The sequence below is a fragment of the Dipodomys spectabilis genome, unplaced genomic scaffold (assembly GCF_019054845.1).
Source record: "Dipodomys spectabilis isolate Male_0828 unplaced genomic scaffold, ASM1905484v1 ptg000241l, whole genome shotgun sequence".
In the NCBI taxonomy this organism is placed as follows: domain Eukaryota; kingdom Metazoa; phylum Chordata; class Mammalia; order Rodentia; family Heteromyidae; genus Dipodomys; species Dipodomys spectabilis.
The window spans coordinates 2,578,799-2,605,232 of NW_024870918.1; the positions used below are offsets into that span (position 1 = coordinate 2,578,799).

The 26,434-nt window shown below is 38.8% G+C and overlaps 1 protein-coding gene across 3 annotated transcripts in view; it reads right to left on the reverse strand.

Moving 5' to 3' along the window:
• Window positions 1-24,686: 24,686 nt before the first annotated feature.
• Smarca2 (SWI/SNF related, matrix associated, actin dependent regulator of chromatin, subfamily a, member 2) overlaps window positions 24,687-26,434 on the reverse strand; it is a 172,544-nt gene continuing 170,796 nt past the window's right edge. For all 3 annotated transcript variants that reach the window (XM_042699317.1, XM_042699316.1, XM_042699318.1), the window contains one exon: window positions 24,687-25,595. In XM_042699317.1, coding sequence (XP_042555251.1) covers window positions 25,560-25,595 — 36 coding nt within the window. In that variant the 3' untranslated portion in view covers window positions 24,687-25,559. The remainder of the gene's footprint in view (window positions 25,596-26,434) is intronic.

Consider the following 26,434-nt stretch of genomic DNA (forward strand, 5'->3'; position numbering starts at 1 on the left):
CAGTGTTCATGCATCTAATAAGAAAGTGTCTTGTTTTGAGGCAAAAAAACTGATAGACCAGCAAGGAGACATAGACAAATCCACTAGTATAGTTGGGCAGTTCAACACCCCTCTGTCAGAAAGGGACAGGTCTGGCAGGCAGAAAATCAGTAAGGACATAGTTGAATTCAACAACATCATCAATCAACTGGATAAAATTGGCACCTATTGACTACTTCATCTGACAACAGAATACACTATCTGTTCAAGCTAACCTGGTACAGTCACCAAGATAGACCATATTCAGGGTTATAAAATGCATGACCCTCGATTTAAAACAAATGTAAAAAATGATAACCCCTCAGACTGCAATGTAATTACACAAGAAATCAGTAGCATAAAGATAGCAGGAAATTTCATAATATTTGAAGATAAATGACACATTTGTCAAAAAATAAATCTCAAGATATATTTTAAATTATTTGTAACTAAAGGAAAATGAAAATATAACTTAACAAATTAGTGTGATGCAAATAAAGCAAAAGCTGGGAAGAGGGAATTGATAACATTGAATAAGTTTGTTGGGAAAGAAGAGAGAAATGAGATCAGTACTCAAACTCTCCCACTAGGCAATGGGAAAAAGAATAGCATATTAAAATTTTAAAACGTAGAAGAACTTGTGGAAATTCTTTTGTGAAAGAAGAGAGAGAACATAATAGAGGGGTGAGACTGACTGGAATATAATAGAAACATATATAAATGTTAGCGCAGGAATCAATAAAATTGACTATAGAAAATTAAGAGAACATACAAAGGCAACAACAACAAAAAATCACATAGTACATTTAACCAAGACAGACCTCTTGTGTCCATATCTTGGGGTTCATTTCACTTGGCATCATCTTATCTGGACATATGGACATAGCTTTTGAGCTTTTCAGCTCATCTGATAAGATTATCCTGTATGTATACTAATTATTACAAATAAGGGAGACTATGGGACCTAAGTTTCTTTGGGACTGGCTTACTTCACTTAATATGATAGATAGTCAACAAAACCAAAAGTGATTGTTTTAAAAAATTAATGGAATCAATGAGCCTCTAACCAAGCTAAAAAGTCAATAGAAAAAAATCTTCAAAGATAACACCTGGTTATCTGAAAAGGTTAACAAAATCAATATGACTCAGCTGTGATGGTTCATCTTAACCTTAATTGTCCTCTTTGTTAAGGATGCCTAGGAAATTAGTAAAGGGGATGTCTGTTTGGAGGGATTATGAACTAAGGGGCAAAAACCCATGTGGGATTTGGGTAGCACCACCCCCTAGGCTGGGGCCTGAATGGAGAGAATGGGTTAGGAGGAGGAGGCGGGTAGTGCAAGCATTCTCTCTTTATGGTTCTGGCTGTCACCATGTTATCACTACCTTGGCTCTACCACACAGAAAGCTATGTAACTCTGAGAACATAGCACAGGCAAAAATCTATACGACCTCGAGGCATGAGATAACATTTTTTTAGGCACAATACCAAAGGCACAATTTATGAAAGAAATAAATTGGTTAGGTGGACCTTGTTAAAATATAAAACATTTTTTTTCATAAAATCAAAAACTTTTGCTCTGTAAAAGACATGGTCAAGAGACATATCATCAAAGAAGATACGTAGATGGAAAATAAAATGCCTTCTGGGAAAAAAAAAAAAAACCAAAGTCCATTGCTGGTGAGGGTGTAAAGAAACAGAAAACTCATATTCATTGCTGCTGGCAGTGTAAAACGGCACAATTACCTCTGAAGACTATTTTTTTTTCAAAAGTAATTATTCTTTTATCATACAATCTAGCCATCTTACTTTTTGGTATTTTCCCTGAGGAACTAGAAACATATCCACATAATAACTTGTGGCTAAGGGCTGTGAATGTAGCCTAGTGGTAGAGTGCTTGCTTAGCATGCATGAAGCCCTGGGTTGGATTCCTTAGTACCACATAAACAGAAAGCCAAAAGTGGCACTGTGGCTCACAGTGGTAGAGTGCTAGCCTTGAGCAAATGAAGCTCAGGGACAGTGCCCAGGCCCTGAGTTCAAGTCCTAGGACTGGCAGAAGAAAAAGAAAGAAAGAAAGAAAGAAAATAAAGGAAGAAAGGAAGGAAGGAAGGAAAGAAGGGAAGAAAGAAAGAAGGAAGACTTGTGCCTGGATATTTATGGCATATATATATATATATATATATATATATACACATAATATATTATATATAATATATCTTTGCCAACACTTTTAAGGAACTAAATTGTAGTGCCATAGGTAAATGGTTAAACAATCTATGGTACAACAAGACAATGGAATATTATTAGCCAGTAAAATGAAATAAACTGTCCAATGAATATGCATTGGATTTCTTCCAATGAAAATGCATAGAAGAAATCTAATGCATATTACTAAGTGAAAAAGCTCATCTAAAAAGGCAACACACACATGAGTCCAACTACATGACTTTTGGAAAATTCAAAAACATAGAGAGAATAGAAGGATTAATAATTTGTCTGGTGTCAGAGAGAGGGAAGGATAAATAGGCAATGCAAAATTGTATGTTACTACAATGGTACAACAGTGGATACATGTTAATATGTGTGTATGTGTGTATATGTATTTCAAAATTCCTAGAAGGTACAACATGAATAAGCTAGTGCAAATTAGGGATTTGAAGAGATAATTATATGTTAATGTAGGTTCATAATTTGCAACAAATGCACCTGTCTGATGAGTGCTGATGATGGAGGAGGCTATGCATGCATAGACTTAGCAGGCTCAGGGGACAGCTCTATGCTTTCTCTCAGTTTTCTAGCCAACCTAAAAGTTCCCTCAAAAATTGCCCATTAAAAAAAAAAAAAAAAAAGAACATAGCTGGGCGCCAGTGGCTCACACCTGTAATCCGAGCTACTCAGGAGGCTGAGATCTGAGGACTGCAGTTCAAAGCCAGCCCGGACAGGGAAGTCCATGAGACTCTTATTTCCAATTAACCACCAGAAAACTGGAAGTGGTGCTATGGCTCAAGTGGTAGAGCTTTCTCCTTGAGCTGGAGCTCAGGGACAGCGCCCAGGCCCAGAGTTCAAGCCCCAGGACCGACAAAAACCAAAAACCAAAACCAAAAACCACACACAAAAGAAAGCCTTTGTCAGAGCTTAAGCATTCTCCATAGACACGTTTTTTCCATTGTGAAGCATACAGCAAAGTTACTTCTTGCTACTGTCAAACTGTTATGATAATCTTTTTTTTTCTATATTAGATTGAAAGAATCAAAACATGATGTGCCTATTTTTCTATTCCTACTTCAAAACTGCCACATGCACCCAGGGGTGAACCATGGGAGTTGTTATCTTCTGGCAAAAGAGACCATCTGCTTAAAAATTTTTAATTTGTCAAAAAATAATAGTGCTGGAACAACTGGAGAACTTTTCACCCACTGGTAGACTTCAAACTGTTCAACAAACAAACACGACAACCAAGTTTTTTTTTATTGGTGTTCTGGTTTAGCTAGAGTATCCTATTCCCCAGTTTTTAACCAATAATCGGAAACTTTGAAGGGAGCAAATGGAACCTAAACTATAGGAAGCCTCTTTAAGAATCTTCACCCAAGAAAGAAAGGCTTTGTTTTAGAATCATGTTACAGAACAAGGCGAGTACAAAAAGAGGGCTCTCTGTCAGCTCAGAAACTTCATAGTCGATGTTAAACTTTTAATTACTAGGTCTTTCCATATCTTGATCATTGCTTAAGATGTCTGACTTCAAGAACAGAGACAAAGGGTGAATTAGATAAGCCATCACTTGGCATAGTATAACTAGAAGGAGTCAAGTGCTGAGGATCATGGTTTGAAGCCAGCCTGGGAAAGAAAGTCTTTGAGACTCCTAATGCTAATTAATCACCAAAAAGCCAGAAGGGGAGCCATGGCTCAAGTGGTAAGAGTTCTAGACTTGAACAAAAAAGGTAAGGAACAAAACCCAGGCCCTGAGTTCACACACACACACACACACACACACACACACACACACCAGTATTAAGTAGCAACATGCATTCCAGTAGCAATAGTAATACTGCTGCAAGCGTATAAATTATCCATGCTTGAGCTCTGGCCTTTTTAGTCAGTTCCATTTTTCAGTATAGGAAAATAAACCTTTTTCTCATCAACTTTGATCCCCTGTGCTATTTTTTATTGTAAACACTGAGAGCCTGACTATCATGTGTCTAGTCATCTCTGACTGGGGTTGCTTTGTCATTAATTCTTCCTTTGGGAGATGGATGATGGCCTGTGTAGCTCTCTTAATTCATGATACACTACTGTCACTAGCCTATAAATAATTAATGAAAAGGGATTTTTTAGTGAAGGAAACTGTCAGGCCCATTAGATTTAAGTCCTAGTTTCTCTCCCTTCCTGTAACTTTTTATTGAGATTTTTACAATGTAGAATCAACTTTTGGTGAGGCAATAAAATGGCACTAATTCAGACAGTGAGGGCTGAAGAGGAGAAAGGAGAGAACAGAAGAATGAACAACAACAACAAAAAACATCTTTTTGAAGTGAATATATTAAATATTAAAATTAAAACAATCACTGTGCCAGGTGCCGGTGGTTCATGCCTGTAATCCTATAATACTCAGAAGCCTGAAATCTAAAGATTGTGGTTCAAAGCCATCCTGGGGAAAGGAAAGTCCATGTGACTCTTATCTCTAATTCACCATTACAAATAGCTGGAAGTGGAGCTGTGGCTCACGTGGTAGAGTGCTAGCCTTAAGCACAAAAGCTCAGAGACAGTGCCCTGAGTTCAAGCCCCAGGACCAGCACACAGGAAAACAAAACACTGTGATTGGAACTCTGTTACCAAGGGCTTTTTCAGTAGAACTGTGCTAGTATAAGACACTGGCTGTTTACAAACAGGGATTCACTGTAGCATAAGTAAAGGGACGTAGTGGGCCTAGCCAGTGTTTTCAATGGCCTGCCCCATCTGGTCAGCATCCATCCATCCTTCTATGCATAGGGCGTTTTAGTGAAAGTCTACTAAGGCCTATCTCTGATATAGGATCATGTGAAGTCACTATGGACAAAGTAGAAGTGTTATGTCTTTAGATCCCTGCAGAGGAGCCTTAGACATAGAGTTGATGTACCACAGCTTTGGTGCAGCAACTACAGCCATGTTCTCTTCAGTCTCCTTCCCACCCCCCATGAGATTACATGCCAGTGGGCCTGAATCATGAAGCTTCTCAATCACACACATCGCAGTGACTTGCTTTCCTTCCTTGTTTCAATTTCCCACACACCTGCCACTATTTCTTAGGTCCACCTCTCAAATAAATTATTTCCACTTGATCCTTCTTTCATGTCTTTTCCATTTACCCTATCATGCCTATAAGCAAAAAGAAAAAAGAAAGAAAAGATCTGATGACTAGTAATCAGGTATAACCAGGTACATAAAGACATTAACCTATCTATAATAACATGGCACTCTATGTTAGTTGTTAGTGAAAGGTAGATCATATAAGGTTTTAATAACAAATATTTCAATCTTTTCTCAATAACCTTTAAAAATGTGCTAGGATATGACTTTAAGTCCTCCCTAACACATCAGAGCAAATAACCTAAGTTCTTCAGTCTTCTACCTGAGCATCTCCAGGATCATTGTCTCTGCTAATCATCTGGTGATCTGAGAATAATTCCCTGAGTTCATGGGCAGTTCAAGTCATATACATGATGTGTTATTTTTAGATTATGTGTCTGAGTTCTTTGTATTCTCAAACAAATCCCATAGGAAATTAAACTAAGGAGTCAGAAACTTCTGAATCTTTTCAGTGTCTGTATCATCTCTCTTGGCTTCAACTCTCAGTGAAAATAGAACCAATCTATTTCTTCCTCATACTTTAGATTCTCTGCTCAAACACATACTTTAGATTGTCTGCTCAAACACAAAGGTGGTTACCATTGATCCAATCCAATAACAACTAAGTTTGGCCTTTTCAAGTCTTCAAATCCCCAAGGAAAGGAGAATTTGACTGTTTCAACTGAGTTTGTGTATTGGTCTAACTGATGTGGACAGAGATGTCCTTCAGGCTCATTCCTCCAGTTGGAGGCTTGAGTTAAAGGGCTGGTGCAAATGAAACTGAAGACATTTAAAATAGGAATCTTTTAATATTCATTAACCAGAATACCTGTCATTATGAGTAAAAGATACTTCTAAAGTGCTGGAGGTTATTTGAATATTACTTTCTTAAATAGAACAATCACCTTCCCCTTCAATTTTTTTATTGGTAAATTTGGGCTGAACTGGAACAAAAATAATAATAGTAATAGTTTTACTTCTTTGATCACAGTGGTATTAATAATTTTCGAATGTTTCTGTTTCTACAAACCACCATATTTGCCATTTGTCTTCATACTTACATGCTGTTAAAATAAACACTCTAAACCACACATTCAGTGGAGTTGAGTCATGAGTCACAAGTCACAGTGAGGTTGGTCTTATCATTAAATAAAAAGTAACTTAAAAAGTTAGATGCAGTGGGCTTAATGCCTGTCACCCTGGCTATCTGGGAATCTGAGACTGGGAAGAACATGGTCCAGCCCAGCCTGAGTAGAAAAGCCCATCACAGTCCATTTCAGTGGAGATGCTGAATGTGGTGGCTCACACCTCTCATTCCAGCAATGACCAGAACTCTAAAATATGTAGATTTCCATTCAAGCATACACCAATCAGGAAGCAAGACACTGTTTCAAAAATAGCCACTTAAAAATGAGGCCGGAGGTGTGGCTCAGCAGTAGAATGCTTGTCTAACAAGCTGGAATTGCTAAGTTAAACTCTAATACCACTAAGTAAACATGGACCATCTTTTTGCATGTTGTCAAGAAACATATTGTTAGACCTTATAATAAAAACAGAAGCCAAGATCTTCAGAGAGTTCCAACCAGCAGTGTGAGCAGTGAGCACTGAGAGGCCACACATGAGATCAAGTAAAGAAATCATCTGATTGGCTACTTCTATATGAATGCCTTATCTGGCTATGTGTGTGGATGCCTTTGCTTTATTTGGGCCTGGTGTGTTGCATTGGTTTCCTGTGACTGGCTGAAGCTCTTGTTTGTGATTGGCTGAAATCAGGCTATTCACTGTTGAGTTTTGCTTTGTTTATTTAGTAAGTTAGGTTGCAGTTTGTTCCAGCGAAATTCAAAGTACAGAGACAGCCTCAGGCCAATGGCCAACCTATTTAATAATGTGTTGGCATGCCTCATGCAATGCTCTGTTCTTATGAAAACCAAATAAACTATTGTGGGATAAATTAATGACAATATGTAGGATAACATGGGTTTCATTAAATTGCAGCTTCTCTTGAAGCTCAATCGTAGAAATTAAAAATTAAAAACATATGGGGCTAAACTAGAGATGCCGGCAGCTACAGGCCAATTACTTTATTGTATTGTTAAGGATTTATAATTGCTCTAGAATATTCTTTCCCAGGGATAAGTTTTGTCTCTAAGGTTGATAATAAATTAGCCTAGATGTTTTTGTTTCTGTTGATGCTAGCCTGATTAATGTCTTAGATGTAGAGTCTATGCACTTACCAGGGAATAACATGTGCGTGTTAGGAAGCGGCTTTTCTGAGGGATGGAAGACAAGGCTGAGCCCTGGCACCACACTGTCTGCTTGGATCTTGGCGGCCACTCACTGACTGCGCTTGACTCTGTTGTGAATGCTTCCATGCCTAATATCCTCGTGTGTAAAATAAGGATTGCAGTGCTCTGCCTTGGAGAGGTACTTTGAGGATTATTTCAGGAACAGCACTTGGCCTTGTGTTTAGTACAACTCCAATAAAGTAAGTCCCAATAAAGTTAGAAAGAATGATTAGTTTAAAAGTAAGCCAGGATCACACCCATAATCCTAGCTACTCAAGAGGCTGAGGCCTGAGGATTGGGATTTGAAGCCCGCTATGGCAGGAAGGTCCTGGAGACTCTTATCTCCAAAAAGCTACTCAGAAAAAGCTGGAAGTGGCACTGTGGATCAAGTAGTAGAGCATTGGCTTTGAGCAAAAGAAGCTCAGAGAAGCTTCCAGCCTCACTCAAGGTGGTGAAGGGCAGGGAAGAGGGGAGAGAGAGAGAGAGAGAGAGAGAGAGAGAGAGGTGAAATGCCTAAAATTGTATCACTATAAACGTAGACTATCTTTTCTATGTGTTTGCATGCTGACAAACATAATTCTAGAACCTTCTAGCAAAAGTGGTATATATGTATCAGTAAGGCTTATCATTAGATAGATTGAAATGAGGATGTAAAAGCAGAAAATTAGCATGCATTGAGTGTCATCACAAAGACAGAACTCCATGTGCATTATCCCTTGACTTACATAGCTCATTAGGGGTCCAGATTTGTGCAGGTCCAATCCCACCATGCCACTCTTCATCCCAAGTAAAATCCTCATCCATCTTTATCCAATGAACTGTGTTAGAAGGGATGACAATGGGTTTGAATCTGCTTTCAGTCAATGTAAAGCTGTGTGATCTCTGTGATCTCTCTTTCCTCTCCTCTCTTTTTCCCCTTCTCTCTCTCTCTCTCTCTCTCTCTCTCTCTCTCTCTCTCTCTCTCTCTCTCTCTCCTGTTTTCTACGTTAAGCTTTTATTTCTATTTAGGCAACTTCACCCAAGACCAGCCCCAAGCTACATAAATGACTCAGTATTCTGGTCCTGTTTCTTCATATCAGTGGGTCTTGCTTGTTGCTAGGACTCTACATTCTTAGGTAGCACTTAGGTGAGCAGGATTAGAGCGCACCCAGTATTTCCTAAGCAGTACACTTCCTCTTGCCTTTGACTTGCTTTCATTCCACAGATCAGAAAAAAAAGAGTGAGTTTACATTTTTTTTTGTCAGTTGTGGGACTTGAACTCAGGGCCTGGCACTATCCCTGAGCTCTTTTCTTTCTTTTTAATGGTTGTGGGGCTTGAACTCTGGGCCTGAGCACTGTCCCTCAGCTCTTCAGCTTAAGGTGAGTGCTCTACCACTTGAGATACAGCACCACTTCTGGTTTTCTGGTGGTTTATTGGAGTTAAGAGTCTCATGGACTTTCCTGCCCAGGCAGGACCATGATCCTCAAATCTCAGTCTCCTGAGTATCCCTGAGCTCTTTTGCTCAAAGCTAGTACTCTACCACTTTGAGCCACAGCTCCATGTAAAATAATATTTTATGAAATGAACTCCAAGAAAAGGAAATGAGACATTTTTAAAGTTGCCATTGTTGCTCTTTTTGCTTTCTTTTCCTTTAGTCTTGTTTATTAGTTTGTCTGTATTTAAGGGGGTTAGGAGGGGCACAGAGAAAGAGGAACAAGGATGAACAAACACAGCAGTGAAACTCAATGTGGAAAATGAACTGTACATCTTGTAGGTGGAGACAGGAGGGGAAAACTGTACTGATCTGACTATGTAACTATAACCCCGCTGTATATCAACTCTACAAGTACAATAAATTTAAAAATAAGAGTGTGTTTACTATAGCATCCTACTGTTTGAGAAGCTTTCTTTTGTTCTCAAATTTTAGTAAAGCATCTGACTTAAAATAATAACAGATTAATTGGGGTTTTCTCATGTCTGCTGGCTTACTTCTTGGACAGTTGAGTCCAGAGAGTAATTCCATCTTTATCCATGAAAACCACTGAATTTTGCCCACTATAATAGACATGGAAAGCAAAATATCGCAGATAAATGACAAGGAAAGGGGAGGGTTCCAATGATTTTTTTTTTAAATTATTTTGTACATAGTTTACAAGCAAATACCATCACTAACAATGTCTAGATAGCAAGTAAACAAAGATGTAGGAAAATTTTAGTCATGTGTGATATAAAACGTTTTTCTTGAACTGAATAAAGTATCATTTCTGAGAATCTAATAAATGAGATACAATTTATCAAAATGTCCTTCTTTCCCTCACCCTTACCTCTTAAGGACTAATAAAATATCACTGATTGAAAGACATGTGCATTGCTCATTTTCAATACATCTAGGAACCTTGTCATGCAATCTTCTTTTTTGAGTTATCCGACTCTTTTCAAGTTATTATTTCTGAAGCTATTATTTCACTTTGGAAAAGATTTACTATTCTCCTCTAGACACATAATCTCTAATCATTTCCCTCAGAATAAGTTGACAATTCATTTGTCTCCTAAGCAATAAGACATGATTACATAATGAATGCCAATGCCTAAATTTATTGGAAAGCATGGAGCAAAACTAATTGTATTTAACCACAAAAGTCTAGTCAATGCAAAAAATTAGAACATAGACATTCATTTGAATGATGATACTAGAAATGACTTTCAAGACCATATATTATCAGCTCAGCTTACAGATAAGAAAACTCAGGTCCCAAAAGACGAATAAATTTCGAAGGTCACAAACTACTCATGGCAAAGCTGATTCTAAAATCCTGTTTCCAATGGAATAGAAGATCCAGAAATAAAACTACATGCCTACAGTCAGCTGATATTTGACAAAGGAGCCAAAGACATACAGTGGAAGAAACACAGCCTCTTCAACTAGTGCAGAAAACTGGGCAGCAACCTGCAGAAAACTAAAAGTGGACCCCAGCCTGTCACCATGTACCAACATCAACTCAAAATGGATTGAAGACCTTAACATCAAACCTGAATCTCTGAAACTACTTCAGGACAGAGTAGGAGAGATACTTGAACTTATAGGCACAGGCAGGAACTTCCTGAACAGAGTCCCAGGGTCACAACAAATTGGAGAAAGAGTTGACAAATGGAACTACCTTAAAATAAAAAGTTTCTGCACAGCTAAAGTTATAGCAGCCAAGCTAGAAAGACAACCAACTAACTGGGAAAAAAATATTTACCAGAAATGTATCAGACAAGGGGTTAATATCCAGTATATACAGGGAACTCAAGAAACTAATCCCTCCCAAACCTAACAAACCAATTACTAAATGGGCAAGGGAACTATAAAGAGAGACTTCTCAGCAGAAGGTGATACGACAAAGTTAACAAGGCTTAAGAAACAAAGGACTTCCACTCATCTGGTCAAAGCACTACTAAATAAGCCCATGCTGCTGATCACATACATGGTATATATGTGCACACTGGAGGGAAACCAGGAGAATGACACGGAACTAGAGGGAATCAGGGAAAAACATACAACAGCGGGACCCATCAGCTGCACTGGACATGATCAAAATGAACTAAGCAACTCAATGGAAGTGGTGGGAGGGAGGGAACAAGTGGGAAAGAGGGAACAGCTGATGCTATGCAATACAAAGAAATGTACGTATCACCCAATGTGGAAGAAATAACTGTATTGTCAAAGCTCATAGATCTCATGAATGTTATAGACCATGATAGACAATTTGCCCATGAAAGTTAGAATGTGTTTGTGACTTTAACTAAGCATCACTGTCCCACAATACTGTGAAATTTGGGAAATTATGTAATCACTTAATCACAATAAAGAATTTGAAAATAAAATAAAATCCTGTTTCTCAGAATCTTCAAACAATTTTCTTTAATTAATTTACTTTCCTGCATAATTCATGTTTTTTTTAAACTGGAAAGATAATTTTTAACATGCTTTTAATTTTATGTCTTGAAGGCATGCTTATTTAAAATTTTCCAAGACCAAGTCACATGCTATTTATACTGTACAAGACTTCTTGCTTGGCTCTAATGGCTCATACCTGAAATCCTAGATACTCAGGAGGCTGAGATAGAAGGATCAGGGTTCAAAACCAGCCCAGGCAGGAAAGTCCATGAGACTCTTATCTCCCGTTAACTACCAGAAAACTGGAAGTAGTGCTGTGGCTCAAGTGGTAGAATGCTCACCTTGAGCTGAAGAGCTCAGGGACATCGTCCAGGCCCAGAGTTCAAACCCCACGACTGACAAAAAGAAAAAAACATACTTCTAGATTGCTCTCCAAGCTGGAAGAGCTTTTTTTTAGTTGAATTTCCATATGATGTCTTTCCCTATTACAGAACATTGACTCTTCTCACCTTGTACTACACTCACTTGCGTCCATCTCTTAGCTTCTTTCCTAGCCAACAATCTTCTAAGTACCCAGCGCACTGGCTGTGTCCATGTTAATTACTATGTAATCTCAATCTTACTTCTCCTTTTTGTCCTGCTATATACTTTTGAACTTTTAGCACCAATTTCCAACTATCTCTAAAATAGCATGAATTGTTATTCTAAAGGGAAAAAACTCTATTTGTTTTAAACCAGCGAAAGGATAATATAATACATATAACATACAGGACCCTGTAACATGAAAATATAATAGCAATGGTTTCTGGCTTACAATAAATTGCAGCATGGAATCCAGGTGCTGGTGGCTCACATCTGTAATACTAGACTCAGGAGGCTGAGTCTGAGGATCACAGTTTGCAGCCAACCCACGTAGCAAAGTCCATGAGACTCTGATCTTCAGTTAATCACCAGAAAACTGGAAGTGGTGCAGTGGTTCCAAGTGGTAGAGCACTAGCCTTGAGCAAAAGAGCTCAAGGGCAGGGCCCAAACTCTGAGTTCAAATCCCATAACTGACAAGCATGGAACAATAAAATGCATGTTAACCCACAAGCTAGTGAGATATTTTAAATAATTCAGAATAATTAAGAATTAAAAAAAATTATGTGGCAGTTTTAAGGGAAATGTAATTAAAATTTGCAACTTGATCTTTTATTCTTGCTGCTGCTTATGGAATCAGGAATAAAAGCAAGATTCCATTGCAGACATCTGGGAGAAAGTCAAAGATTGAGCAGTATTGTTTAAAGGCTTCTTCTACTTGTTCATTGACTCCACAAATATTAATTGATGACTTGCCATGTTCCAGGGAGCAATGCATTGAATTGTCATAGTTTTCCAATTAATTTTTTTTTGGGGGGTCCGGTCGTGGGGCCTGAACTCTGGGCCTGGGCACTGTCCCTCAGCTCTTCAGCTCAAGGCTAGTGCTCTACCACTTGAGCCACAGCACCACTTCCGACCTTTTACTTTTTTGCTTATGTGGTGCTGAGGAATCGAACCCAGGGCCTCAGGCATGCAAGGCAAGAGCTCTACCACTGAGCCACCTTCCCAGCCCTGAATCTGGATTTTTATTGAGAAGTATAGGTTTGGTTTTTTTTTTTAAATGCTGGTTCTGAGGCTTAAACTCAGGGCCTGGGTGCTGTCTCTGAGCTTTTCTGCTCAAGGTTAGTACTCTACCACTTGGGCCACAGCTCTATTTCTGGCTTTTTTTTTGAGGGGGGGGAGGTGGGAGGAGAGTCAGTTGGGGTAAGAGTAGAGTTTCATAGACTTTCCTGCCTGGGCTGGCTTTAAACCACAATCCTCAGATCTCAGCCTCCTGAGTGCCCAGCTCAAATCATATATTTACTTTTTTGTCAGTTGTGGGGCCTGGGCGCTGTCCCTCAGCTCTTCAGTTCAAGGCTAGTGCTCTACCACTTGAGCCACAGCACCACTTCCGGTTTTCTAGTGGTTAATTAGAAATAAGAGTCTCATGGACTTTCCTGCCTGGGCTGACTTTGAGCTGTGATCCTCAGATCTCAGCCTCCTGAGTAGCTAGAATTACAGGTGTGAGCCATCAGTGCCTGGCAAGTTCATTTATTTTTAATCATTGATAGCTACTACAAAACAATTTTTAAAAATACCGTAATGTCTATAACAATGGTTTGCCAGCTGGATCAAACCAAGAGCTACCAGTTCATAATTACTGAGAGCAATAGTTTTCATGGTGTGGCCCAGAGACTGACATCAGCATGTTGGCCAAATGTGCCAGAAATACCCAGGCCTCATCCCAGACCTAATGAATCAAACTCAGGAATTGAAGCCCAGATTCTGATTTAACAAGTCCTTCAGGTGATTCCAATAAAGCTGATCCAACTGAAGTTTGCACAATGGCAGACCTTTTCCATGAATCTGATCATCTCCTGATCATTCATTCACCATCTGGTGAAGGCTTTCTCGTGAATGAAACAAATTTGACTTGTCTTTTGGCTCCCTTGATTTTTTTTATCTTAAATCCTATCTTGTATCCCCAACAAAATTTTCAAGTTGCTCTTCTATAAGTCTGGATACTGTGTTCTGACTACAGGGCTCCACAACATTTGGCTAGCACTCTACTGATATCATTCATTTGATTAGCAGACGCTAAAGAGCCAGACTATCCCATCAATATAAAGATAAGTTATGATAATGCAATGGAATGTGGGCAATGATTAGAAAGAGCAAGGTGATTAGGTACTGGTGAGTCACCCCGGTCATTCTAGCTACTCAGGAGGCTGAGATCTGAGAATTGAAGTTCAAAGCCAACCTGGGCAGGAAATACCATAGCATTCTTATCTCCATTAACCAGCAAAAACCAAATGTAGAGGTATGGCTCAAGTGGTAGAGCAAAAATGCTAAGAGAGACCATAAGGCTCTTAGTTCAACTTCTAATGTTGGCACAAAAAGAAGAAAGGAAGGAAAGAGGAAGGAAGGAAGGAAAGAAGGAAGAAAAAAGGTCCTTTGTATTTGAAAGCCTTGTAAAGCCTGCAAAAGATTTTCACACCAATTGAATGATGAGCCACCTCTGCAGGAGGCTTAAGCTGGCTTCTGGACATATCAGATGGACCTTTGAGAAACATCTTTGGAGGAGGAAAGATCAAGGTAGTGGGCTGTATAGGAGATAAGTCCTCATGACTCATGAAACAGGTTGAAAACTGGGAACAGAGTTTAGAAGCAGTAGAAACTGGTATTTGTTTCTTTGGGCTGCTTGTCATAAACTTGATTCATAAGTCATGTTTCTAGCAAATTTTGTAAGGTCACACTGGCTGATTCAAACACCCACTAATGAGATGTGCTGAGAATTCATTGTGCCTTATGGATATAATGTAGTCCCTTCCCAGTACCATTACAGGACAATGATGGTACAGCTTGCATTACCACATTCTTTGGGAAGAGTTTTCTGGGAATGTGCATGCGTGTGCATGTGTGTGTGTTTTATCTTATATATCTTATAGTTATATATTATATATCTATACATTTATAATATAACATATAAGTATATATAATATGTATCTATAATATATATGCATATATATATATTTATATGATACTTATAGCTTTATGTAATCTAAGCAGTTTTAGAGTTCTAGGTTTCCAAAGCACTACCCCCAAAAATGCTATCATAAGTATGAATTCTCTAGAATTTAAATGGGAATCAGGACATACTTGATTTGGGGAATCACTTACTCCAAATATTGCATATACTAAGCCAACTAAGAAGAGAAATAGTGGCTTTTTTTTTATACTTCAGCAAACTTTATCTAGGGAGAAGCCTCCATATCAACATTATGGGCCTGCTTCCCCAAGAGCTAATAGTCTGAGAAAATTTGTTTAGAAGGCCCAGAGTGACAAAAATAAGCCATGCTGAAGAACTGTGAAAGAATTCCATTTCAAGACCTTGCTGTTCCCAAACTCTGCCTTTCTCAAACACCCAGAGCAGAATTAACCACAGCACAAAATCCCTTGTCAGTGTCAGGCAAATAAAAGTGTTTAAATTTCTGAAGGAGCTCTTTCTTTGCACAACTGCTTTATGGATCATAAGCAAATGGGAAGGAATTTATAATCTCTATTTTAAAAAAATTAAAAAATAGGGCTTAAGCCAAGTACGGCAGTGCACACCTGTAATCTTATCACTCTGGAGGCTATATTGGTAGGACTGTAAGTTTGAAGCCACCTGGACTGCATAGTAAGAATCTGTTTCAAGCTGGGGGCTGGTGGCTTACACTTATAATCCTAACTACTCAGGAGGCTGAGATCTGAGGATCACAGTTCAAAGCCAGCCCAGGCAGGAAAGTTCCTGAGACTCTTATCTCTAATCAACCACTAAAAATTCGGAAATGGAGCTGTGGCTCAAAGTGATAGAGTGCTAGCCTTGAGTATAAAAGCACCCAGGTCCTGAATTCAAGTTCCATGACCACCACCAACAACAACCAAAAGTAAAGAATCTGTTTCAAAACCAAAACCAAAACGCAGAACACATTAGGGGCTTTAAGGAGTTAAGGTAAGGACATTTTCCAGGGCCTCTTTAAAAAAAGAGAACAATAGAAGTATTATGAAAATAAATATCCAGGAGTTTGAAGTAACCAGAAGTGAATATAACTGATAGAAAAAATAAATAATAAGGGGAAACAAAGGAGGAGGCAGCAATGCTTGATAAGAAATGCACTCATTACCTTGCCCATGCAATTGTAACCCCTCTGTATGGTATTTGCACAATAAATAAAAAAGAAAAAAAAAATAACTTTAGCTGTTTTATCTTAAACCCATTGTAATTGGAATGACTGTTTTTAGCAATGACTTAAAGGTAAACTTGACTTATTGTTTTAAGAAATAATTATGAAAGCTGTCAGAGTGGATTTAAATTATTTGTAAAAAACACAGTGGAGAGAAAAAAATTCCATGATATCAGCCCCAATGTTTTAGAAGTAAATGTTATACTAAATCATGACACGTATGCTACTGTGTAATAGTACAGCCATTTCAACCAAGAAGTTAATGGGCCATTAGGCCATTTTGCATGCCTACCAGCAATACTTTGTGTACTGTTGCCATTCTAGTGGGGATGTACTAGAACCCCTGGTAGCTTTACTTGGCTTTTCTCTAATGATGGGGAGGTTCTGAGCATCTCTGTATGTGCTTATTGGCTATTCAAATACCTTCTTTTGTGAAGTCTCTATTCCAATCTTTTGCTTGTCAGCTGGTTTGTCTTTTGTTGAATTCTAAGACACTTGTTTTGGGTTATTTTGTATGTGTCCATCTTCAAATGTTTTTCATAGTCTAAGTTTTCTTCATCAGTTTTATTCCTGTGCCTTACAAAGAGCAAAGATTTTGCAATTTAAAGTCAATTTTATTAGTATGTTTCTTGATTTTTGTGTCTTAAGAAATGTTTTTCTAATCCAGTATCACAAAGATACTGTATTTCCTCCTACAATGTTACAGTTTACCCATTAAATTTATGATAAATTTTGATTTATAGTAACTTCATTTTATGTATAGTGTGAGGAAATGATTGAAGTTTATTTTTTCCATACGAAGATCCACTTGCTTATATTGTGGGAGTGTTTATGTGTTGAGTGTGATAATACCAAACAGAACTCTACTTTTCAAATGGACAAACTTTATTGTGTGTAAACTATATTTTAACAAATCCTGGAAAAAGCCACATAAACAAGAATAATGGAAATCAAAATTTAAAGAATGGGTTTTTTTTTCTAGGAAAAACTTTTTTTGTAAATATGTAATGCTACTCTTTATCTCTAATACTCCCCCCCCCAAATCTGTTCAGTCTGATCTTAATGCTAGGATATTAAATGATTATCTTTTAAATATGAATCTGTATCTTCATATTGAAAATGTGTTTCTCATAGACAGCTGAGTTGGGTCTTGTTTTGGTCACTTTGGAAGTCATTTTAATTTGGTATATTTAGAATCTTGCCATTTAAAGTGATTATTGAAAGAGTTGGATCAATACATTTTTTTGTTCATTGGCCCTGTTTCTTCTAATCTTTTTCTGCCTCCTTCAGTTTTAACTGAGTATTTTTTGTATGATTCTACATTTTTATAATTTTAGTGTATCAGATCGCTTTTCTTTTCTATTATTTTTTTTAATGTTGATGGAGATCAAACCCTAGGAACTCGTGTTGGCACTGTGTGTTGGCACTGCTGTTAATGAGTTGTTTGGATTCCTTATTTATGTGGCCTAAAATCCTTTTTTTCAGATGCAGAGTTTGCAAATAGAACTCTCTCCTTCTGAAGTAAGCTCCTCAATGTTGATTTTTTTCTCTTTGTTTTGCAAATGCTTTAAATTGGTGACATAAAATCATATGTATCTAGTTTTGCTTCTGCTTTTGAAATCTGCTCTGAAAAATATATTTTTTTGGGGGGGGGGTCTAAATCTAGATCTTGAAGCTTTTTAACCTATGTTTTCTTCTGGTAGTTTCCTAGTTTCAGGTCTTACATTTAAGATTTAGTCCACCTTGATGATTGTGTATTTGAGAGGGAGGTAGTTTCGCCTAGGTGTTCATCAGCTTTCCCAACACAGTTTCTGGAAGAGGTCTCTATTGTGTCCTGGTTAGGTCCCTGTCTTTTAATGAGCCTGTGCCCTTGGCTGGGAGTTTGATAAGTGCTTCTCCCTTTTGTGTATGCATACCCCTTTCTGCCACTCCAGAAAAGCCATGAAGGCTAAGAAGGCATGCATTTGGGCATTTCTCTTAGAAGCTGGATAAGCTCTGAGAGAAAAAGACAAGTTTCTCTTGAGGCCATGTCAAGAATGGAATACTTTTGGAGAATGTTAAATGGCGACTTTTCCCTACAATAGATGAATGGATCAAAAAAAAAAAAAAAGTGGTACCTGTACAAAATGGAATTCTACACAGGCCTTAGAAAGACTATTCTGTCATTTGCAGGAAAATTGATGGACGGAGAACAAATCATGTTAAGTGAGATAAGCCAACCTCAGAGACACAAACAACGTATGTTTTCTCTCCTATGCAGAAGTTAGATCTAAAATACACTGGGACACGATACATTATACAGGTCTCTAGGCTTTCATACCCAGTAAGCACAGGAGGACACTCTTAGGAGAGGAACAAAGAAAGGTGCAATGCCTCAGTGGCTCTGATCATATAATATTTATCAAAAATAAACTTCAGGAGGGCTGGGAAGGTGGCTCAGAGGTAGAGCGCTTGCCTTGCATGTGAGGCCCTGGGTTCGATTCCTCAGCACCACATAAGCAAAAAGAAAAAAGCCGGAAGTGGCACTGTGGCTCAAGTGGTAGAGCGCTAGCCTTGAGCTGAAGAGCTGAGGGACAGTGCCCAGGCCCAGAGTTCAGGCCCCACGACCGGACCCCAAAAAAATAAATAAATAATAAACTTCAGGAAATGGCAACAAGAGGTATTTTTCTTTGATGCGGTTTTTGTTTTCTTTTTGTCTGTTTGCTTCTCTGTCTTTGGAAAGGTAAGGGGAGGCCCAGAAATGGAGGGACAAAAGGTAAACAAATGCAGCCACGGTCCTCAAGTACTGTTGAAAATAAACTGTACAATGTGTGGGTGGGGAAGGAGGGAAAATCTGGGTGGGAGGGAAGGGGAGATACCTTCCAAAAAGAAATGTACTCTTTATCTGACTTACATAACTGTAACTAACCGCTCTGTCTCTTTATATCACCTTTAAGTAACAATAAGAAAACCAAAACAAAACAAAAATCAAAGACACCTGAAAAAAATGCTGACTTTTCCTCTTGACCTTTTGGAAGCTCAAAGTGACATGTTTCAGATATTGGCTGTGAGAGGCAGATAGAGCTTCTGCAGGTAAAGATCCTTGAGCTCATTAGCTCAAGGCGAGCGCTCTACCACTTGAACCACAGTGCCACTTCTGACTTTTTCTGCTTATGTGGTGCTGAGGAATGGAACCCAGGGCCTCATGCATGCAAGGCGAGCACTCTATCACTGAGCCACTTTCCCAGCCCTCGTGCTGAAAATTTTAAATTAAAAACATGTCCACACTGAACTTGGCACAATTCCTAAATTTCAGGTTAGAATTTTTTTTTGTTTTTTTTTAATCTGAGTTCTGCTTATGGAGACCTTTTAGTTCCTGCGCTGTCCTCTCCATTCATATAGGCCATGGATTTGTCCCACGAACCAAGTTCTGTGATGAATCTAAGAAAAGCTGTTGACTTTCCATTTGCTCTGGGACTTGTCATGTGAGCAGGAAAGAATCCTTCCACCTTCCTTCTGATGCATTGAAACCTAGACGTTTCAGTGGTAATATGAGCAACTCCCTGTCCCTCCCTGTCTTTACTGTGTTAGTTGGCTTTGCATTGCTGTAGTGAAGTACGTGACAGGCTACTTGGGAGGAAAGAAAGGTGTACTCATAGTTCTAGAGGTTCAAAGCTTAAGGTCTGTGAGCCACATAGGTTTGCTCTCTGAAGAAGACAGCAGAGAATAGGAGCTAATATTCTTGCCTTTTGGAAGCAAGTGATCGAGACAGAGATAGAGAGACAGAGACAGAGAGACAGAGACAGAGACAGAGAGAAAGAGAGAATGGGCTAGAGTCCCACAATCCTTTGTGGGCACAGCCCCAGTGACCTGAGGACTTCTCATAAGACCCCAACTACAGTCTTCCTCCCAATAGCACTAGCATGGGGCCCAGCCCCTTCCAGTGAGACCCTTGGTAGGGACTGATATTACACAGTTCACAGCACTTCCATTTCTTCCTGTAATGTACATTAATTTAGGTTATATGGAAAAGCAAAAAGCATTCTTTACAACAGAGGAAAGTAAGAGCAAGTTCAGTCTATCCCTTGTTTTAGAAAAGAAAAAGGAAACCCAATGTATCATTAAGTGAAAAAAGGCAAGTTGCAGACAACAACAAGTTGTTAGATCTTTTATTTAGGAATAAAAGATCTAACATCCTTAAGGTAGAACTAAAAACTAAAATATTGTACCTCTCACAGCTGTCTACATTAAAATGACCTAAGTTTCCATTGTCTTCATGAGCACAAGTTTAATATTCCAGGAAGCTCCTGGATACAAACAAAAACTATTGTTCATTACAAGGACTTCCTGAGAGAAACATCAGCTTTTCAGGAGAACACATCATCTTATAGTTATGCCCTAAGAATTCTTTGAAACCTCCTTCCCAAACGTCACCTAGCAATTTTCACCAGTCCTAAAGTGCATGGTGACAAAGAATGAATCCTAATCAAGTCTAAATATTGAAACACTTTATTAATCTATTTTTTGTATGTGTCAGTGCTAGGGCTTGAACTCAGGGCCTTAGCTTTCTCACTCAAGGCTGGTGCTCTACCACTTGAGCCACACTTCTGTTTCTATCATCTCTGTGTATCAGTTGGAGATAAGAGTCTTGGGTTTGTCTGCCTAAACTGGCTGTGAACTGAGATCCTCCTCAGATCTCAGCCTTTTGAATAGCCAAGATTATAGGCATAAGCAGCCAGCTCCAGGCAAAATAAACATTTTAGAACAAACTTTAATCTGACCTTGAACTTGTCCCTTGGAGAAACTTCATGGAAGCGGTTATGTTCTTTAGCAGAGAAAATAATCAAGTCAGCTGTTTCTTAACATTTCTAAATTTTTAAACATTTATAAATACTTTTTCCCCTAACATAATGGAAACTTCTTAACAACATAAACTATCAACTACAAAGAGTAGAGTGACAGGACAACTCACTCTTCACATTTTGTGGAGGAAATTAAAACTCAAGTCTATAGCAAAGTCCAGAAAACTCCACATATTTGATTTCTAGGTCAGGGCCATGAGTTTCTCATCTGTAAAAGAAAACAAAAAAGTTACCTTAAAAGTTAAATAAGCAGCTTTAGAAAAGAAAGGAGGTCTTCAGAAACTTTCACATCCCTGCTACAATGTACCATCAAATGATTTGGATCACATAGATAACGGTGGCCCCATGAGATTATATTGTCAAATTGTAGCCCTCAGTCCACGTGAAGTCACCTGACTTGTTTCTCAGTGTCCTTACTGTTGAGGGACACAGTACCTTATCTGCTTCAGTCTTCTGGCTCTGCAATAATACCTGTAAAATTCAACAGGATATCTTTACAACATTCCCGTTGCAAGGGCTGGCTCTGTGAGAATCTCCCTACTTCAGACCACACAGCTCGGGCTTGGAGCCCAGGCTCTAACTCCGACAGAACCAGCCATGTGTGCCAAGCCAGGTGCACAGAGGAGACTGAAATTGCCCGTGGGGCTGACTTAAGCTAAGGCTGGGCGGGCAGGAGAGCCAGCTAAAAGCTATGCTCTCATAAGGGTATGTTTGCTGTTGGCTCCAGAATCTCCCCATGGGAAATGCTTCGGAATGCATCTCACCTGAGTGTGGGACTTGGCTTGAAGCTATATGGAAATTCCCTCTCATCCAAAGAGGAGATCTAAGACATCCCCCTTCCTGCCCCCGATGCTAATGATAATACTGAATTCTATTAAATTATGTTTTCTGCATCTACATGAATACCTATGGCAAAGCATAATAAGCAGGAATAATAAGAGATTAAGAGTAAGTAGTAGGGGTTGGGAAAGTGGTTCTGTGGTAGAGTGCTTGCCTTGCATTCATGAGGCCCTGGGTTCGATCCCTTCATACCATATAAGCAGAAAATGCTGGAAGTGGTGCTGTGGCTCAAGTGGTAGAGCGCTAGCCTTGAGCTGTAGAGCTGAGGGACAGCACGCAGGCCCAGAGTTCAGGCCCCACGACCAGCCCCCCCAAAAATATAGTAATGAAATAGAATCATAACAATATACTTGCTATAATTTGGATATTGAATGTCCCTTTAACCATGTTAAAGGTTTGTTACTAAACTGAGCCTAGTGGAAATAGGTAGAATCTCAGCTACTCAAGAGGAGACGGAATGATTGAGAATTTGAGGATATCTTGGCAAAGTTAATGAGATTAGATAGGTAGGTAGGTAGCTAGACAGAGGACAGACAGACAGACAGAGAGGGCCAGTGGATGGTGGTATGAGCCAACTAGAGTGTGCAATAAAATATAAGAATCATGATTGACATTGGCCTGGCAAAAAGCAAGACTTCATCTCAAAAATAGCCAGGACAAAAATGGCTATATTTGTGGTTCAAGTTGTAGAGTACTTGCCTAACAAGAATGAAGCCCTGCATTCAGAATTCAGAACTGAGGATGCAGCTCAAGCTCTGGAGTGACAACTATGAGGCCTGTGGTTTAATACTCAGTACTGCAATCATTGAATCAATTAAATGATCATTCACATAAAGGCTTGTTCCACCAGGCAGTACTCGTGGGAAGTGACATTACTAAGAGGTAGTTGAACTTTTAGGATGCAGAGCCTATTACTGGGAGATGGAGATGATTGTGGGTATGCCTCTGAAGAGACCTGTGAGAACTCACTTCCTTATTCTTCCTTTGTGGTCATGAACTGGGCAGTTTTGTTGTGCACTGATTTCCACTATATGTTGCCTTTCCCTAAGCAATTCAGCGAACCAACAACAGAGCTCAAGTAGACCTATTCTCATGGCTATTCATTGTTTTCCTTAAAGCTAAGTAAGCACCACAAGGCTATGAAAGCAATCTGGTAACAAAGGTAGATACTGAGTGGGTAGCACATACCCCATGGAGACCTTAGACAAACAGGTAATTCATGTGCTGGGTAGGAGAGTGTGGGATGACTTATTTCCACTAGAGCCAGGAAGAACATTAGTAAAGACAGCAGCAAGAAGACATCTTCACAGTGCAGAAATCTTGAACCAAGAAAGCAACAGTTTTGATGGCTTTAGAATAGCAATGCCACTGAAGCCAAGAGACAGCAAAGAACATATAAAATATAGAAAACATAGAAATGGAGACAGGGAATGAAACTGCTTTCTTTGAAGTTAACAATAAGTCATCTCAGTAAGATAACGTGATTTATTCCTTATGAAAGTTTCCTAACAGCAATAGCTGTTAGCAATATTAAATATAAACAATATAGCAATAGAAACAAAACCAAGAGGGAAACCCAATACTTAGTAATGCTCAGACTAATCAGAAGTTCAGATATGAGAGTCTCAGTGTTTAGGAAGACAAGGAAGTTGCTTCAGAGGATTGTGTGTGCTATATTTGAGTCACATCTCCATTAAGAAACAGAATACAACATTGGCAATTCCAAACCTTATATTCTCAAAGAGCTCTGACTTAGACAACTGAAAAAAGTTTTTACTTATCTATTATCCATAAATGTTTCTTGCCACCATCATTTCCTTAGAAAAAGGTAATCTAATCTTGGAGCTGGGCACCCGTGGCTCATGGCTGTAATCCTACCTACTCAATAGACTAAGATTTGAGTATGTGATTTGAAGCCAGCCCAGGCAAAAAAGACTGAGATTCTTGTCTCTAATTCATCACCAAAAAACTGGAAGTGGAGCTATGGCTCAAGTGGTAGAGTGAAGACAAAAACTCAGGGACAATACCCTGAGCCTTAAGTTTGAACCCCAGGACTAGTACACACACACACAGATGATAATACTGGAAACTTGACAATCAAATATGAAGTATTGTTTCTAATAAGATCATACTTAGATACCAGACAAATTTAAGCAATTGGGAAAATGATGGGGGCTTGAATATTAGAGAGCAGGAAGCAATTGTTCATTCCTTTGGGCATGATAATGACTGTGATTACTGCAACTTATTTTTATGATGTTTTATTAAAAAGTAGCCGGGGAGGGTAAGTATTAATGATTGTCAATTCTGAGTCAAAGGGTATATGGATATTCACTGAACCAGTCTTTCAATGGGATACTTTTGAAATCTTTATATAAATGCCTTCATAAATTTTCTGGCAAATAAGCAGAATGTAAGTCACAAGATGAGACTGAGGAGGGACTTTGGGAGGTTTGGTCCATAGAAGCATCTCTCTTCAACTATTTCATAGGCAGGAGCCAGGGAAGTAATGTGCTTTCCTATTCCTTAAAAACATATCTATATCACTTCAGCAGATTCTCTCCCTCCCTCTCTCTCTCTCTCTCCCTTATTATGTGTTCTATAGCCAGAACCTGCCCAGCCCTATGTAGCACACTGCCACCTCCGTCCCAAGCATTTCAGTGCCCTAAGACTTAAAAACAAGAGGCAACGTTTGTTGAGCTAAATTATGTGTTTATTAGGAAAGCACCAACACCACATTCTTCAAAATTACTGGAATTTTATTTGCCTCAGGCTTATGACTCACAACCAAAGACATTGTGCAAAGAAAGCAAAGATTAAGTACACTTTAGGGAGGAGACAATACACCTTGGGAACTCGGGAGGTCAAGTGGACAAAGGGAGCCGTTCAATACACTCTAAAGATTGCAATCGTCAATCGCGTTTTTAACAAAAAATTTAAAACCAAGAGCAAAAGGAAAAAAAAAATTAAGCAATGTTTACAGTAGACATAAATCCTATACAATTCAAAAAGCATTTGTTCTTCAGATCATAGAGCATAAAGTGGAAAAATGTATATATGCAGGTGAAATCTAACTACTGTACATTTATCACCTATTAAAGTTGCTTATATGTATCACAGTGTAAAAAAAAAAAAGTACTGAACAAATAAAAATCTTGAAAAAATCTTGCCTGATGAAAAATAAAATAACCAGTGGCTTTTAATGGCTTCTCCTGGTTATTGGTACTACAAAAGACACACACAAAAAAAATCTTCTCATCAGACCAGGTGATAAAATCAGGCACAGTCAAACAGTTACCAAATTAGACCCACCCATAGAAATATACTTTCCACCCACATATTTTTTTTTCCATCAAAAGCTTTTGTTGGCTTGAATCTTTGAATCTTTGAGTCCCATTTGGTCACAATATGTTACAAGTATTTGTGTGTGTGTATTTTTTTTTTTACACCATGATATCATATGTTTGTCTGGCACTATCCTAAAGCTAGTTTATAGATGAAGATGAGGACGTAGAAACAACCCAGTCCACCAAGGACAAGTGAACTCACTGGGAAGAAATGAGGGAAGAGGAAAGGATTCAGTTCTATGGTGGAAAAAAAGGTCCAGGTGATCACTCATCGTCAGTCCCACTTGCTTCTGACTGTTCCTAAAGAAAAAAAAAAAAAAAAGGTAAGAGGCAATGATATTTCACAAAGAGCTCATGATCCAAATCTCATTCTGGACAGACAGGAAGATGCTTCGAAGTCCTGGGCAAGCTAGAAGCTAAGTTGGACAGGTCCATATTGAAAAGCCCAAAGCCATACCCACCCTATCAGCTCTGCCGATTGTTCGCTGCTTCTGAAATGTATGGCTACAAATGTCTCCTTTTAGATCTCTTTTAGAAAATTCATGGGAGAAGCACAATGAGCATGCATTTGATGCCTGGCTTATTAGTAAAATCATCTAAGGAAACATACAGGAGTTGAAGAAGATGTGAAAATATCCTAATTCTAGAAATTCACAATCAGGGCAGAGTGGCAGTGTGTTGAAGAAAAATCCAACTACTAGCTTATACACTAAAATGGAAAAATCACTTCCAGGAAGAAAAAAATATGGAAGAGTCATCGTATGCAAGCCTCTCTGCAAAGTGAATGGAAGGGAGGTACTACAGAAGTAGTTGCTCCTGGGTCTTCTAAATAGGCAGATGCAGCCACTAGGACTGAGATATAACACCAAGGGCTGAATTTGGCCCCATTGTTTACCTGCTTCTGGACTTGGAGTGAAGCATTCACAACCTAAGTACTGACTTCGGTAATATCTTTAGTGACATCTGTCTCTCATGATGCTAGGCACTGGACATGCACTGTGTAGGAAGAAACCTAAGCTTCACACATCACTAGGTTCTGCCTGAATTTTCCAAATATTAACAAGAACGCCCCTAGATATTTAATTTGTATGGTACCTTAAGTAGCAACTTGATCCCTGACCTCTGACATCACAATAGAT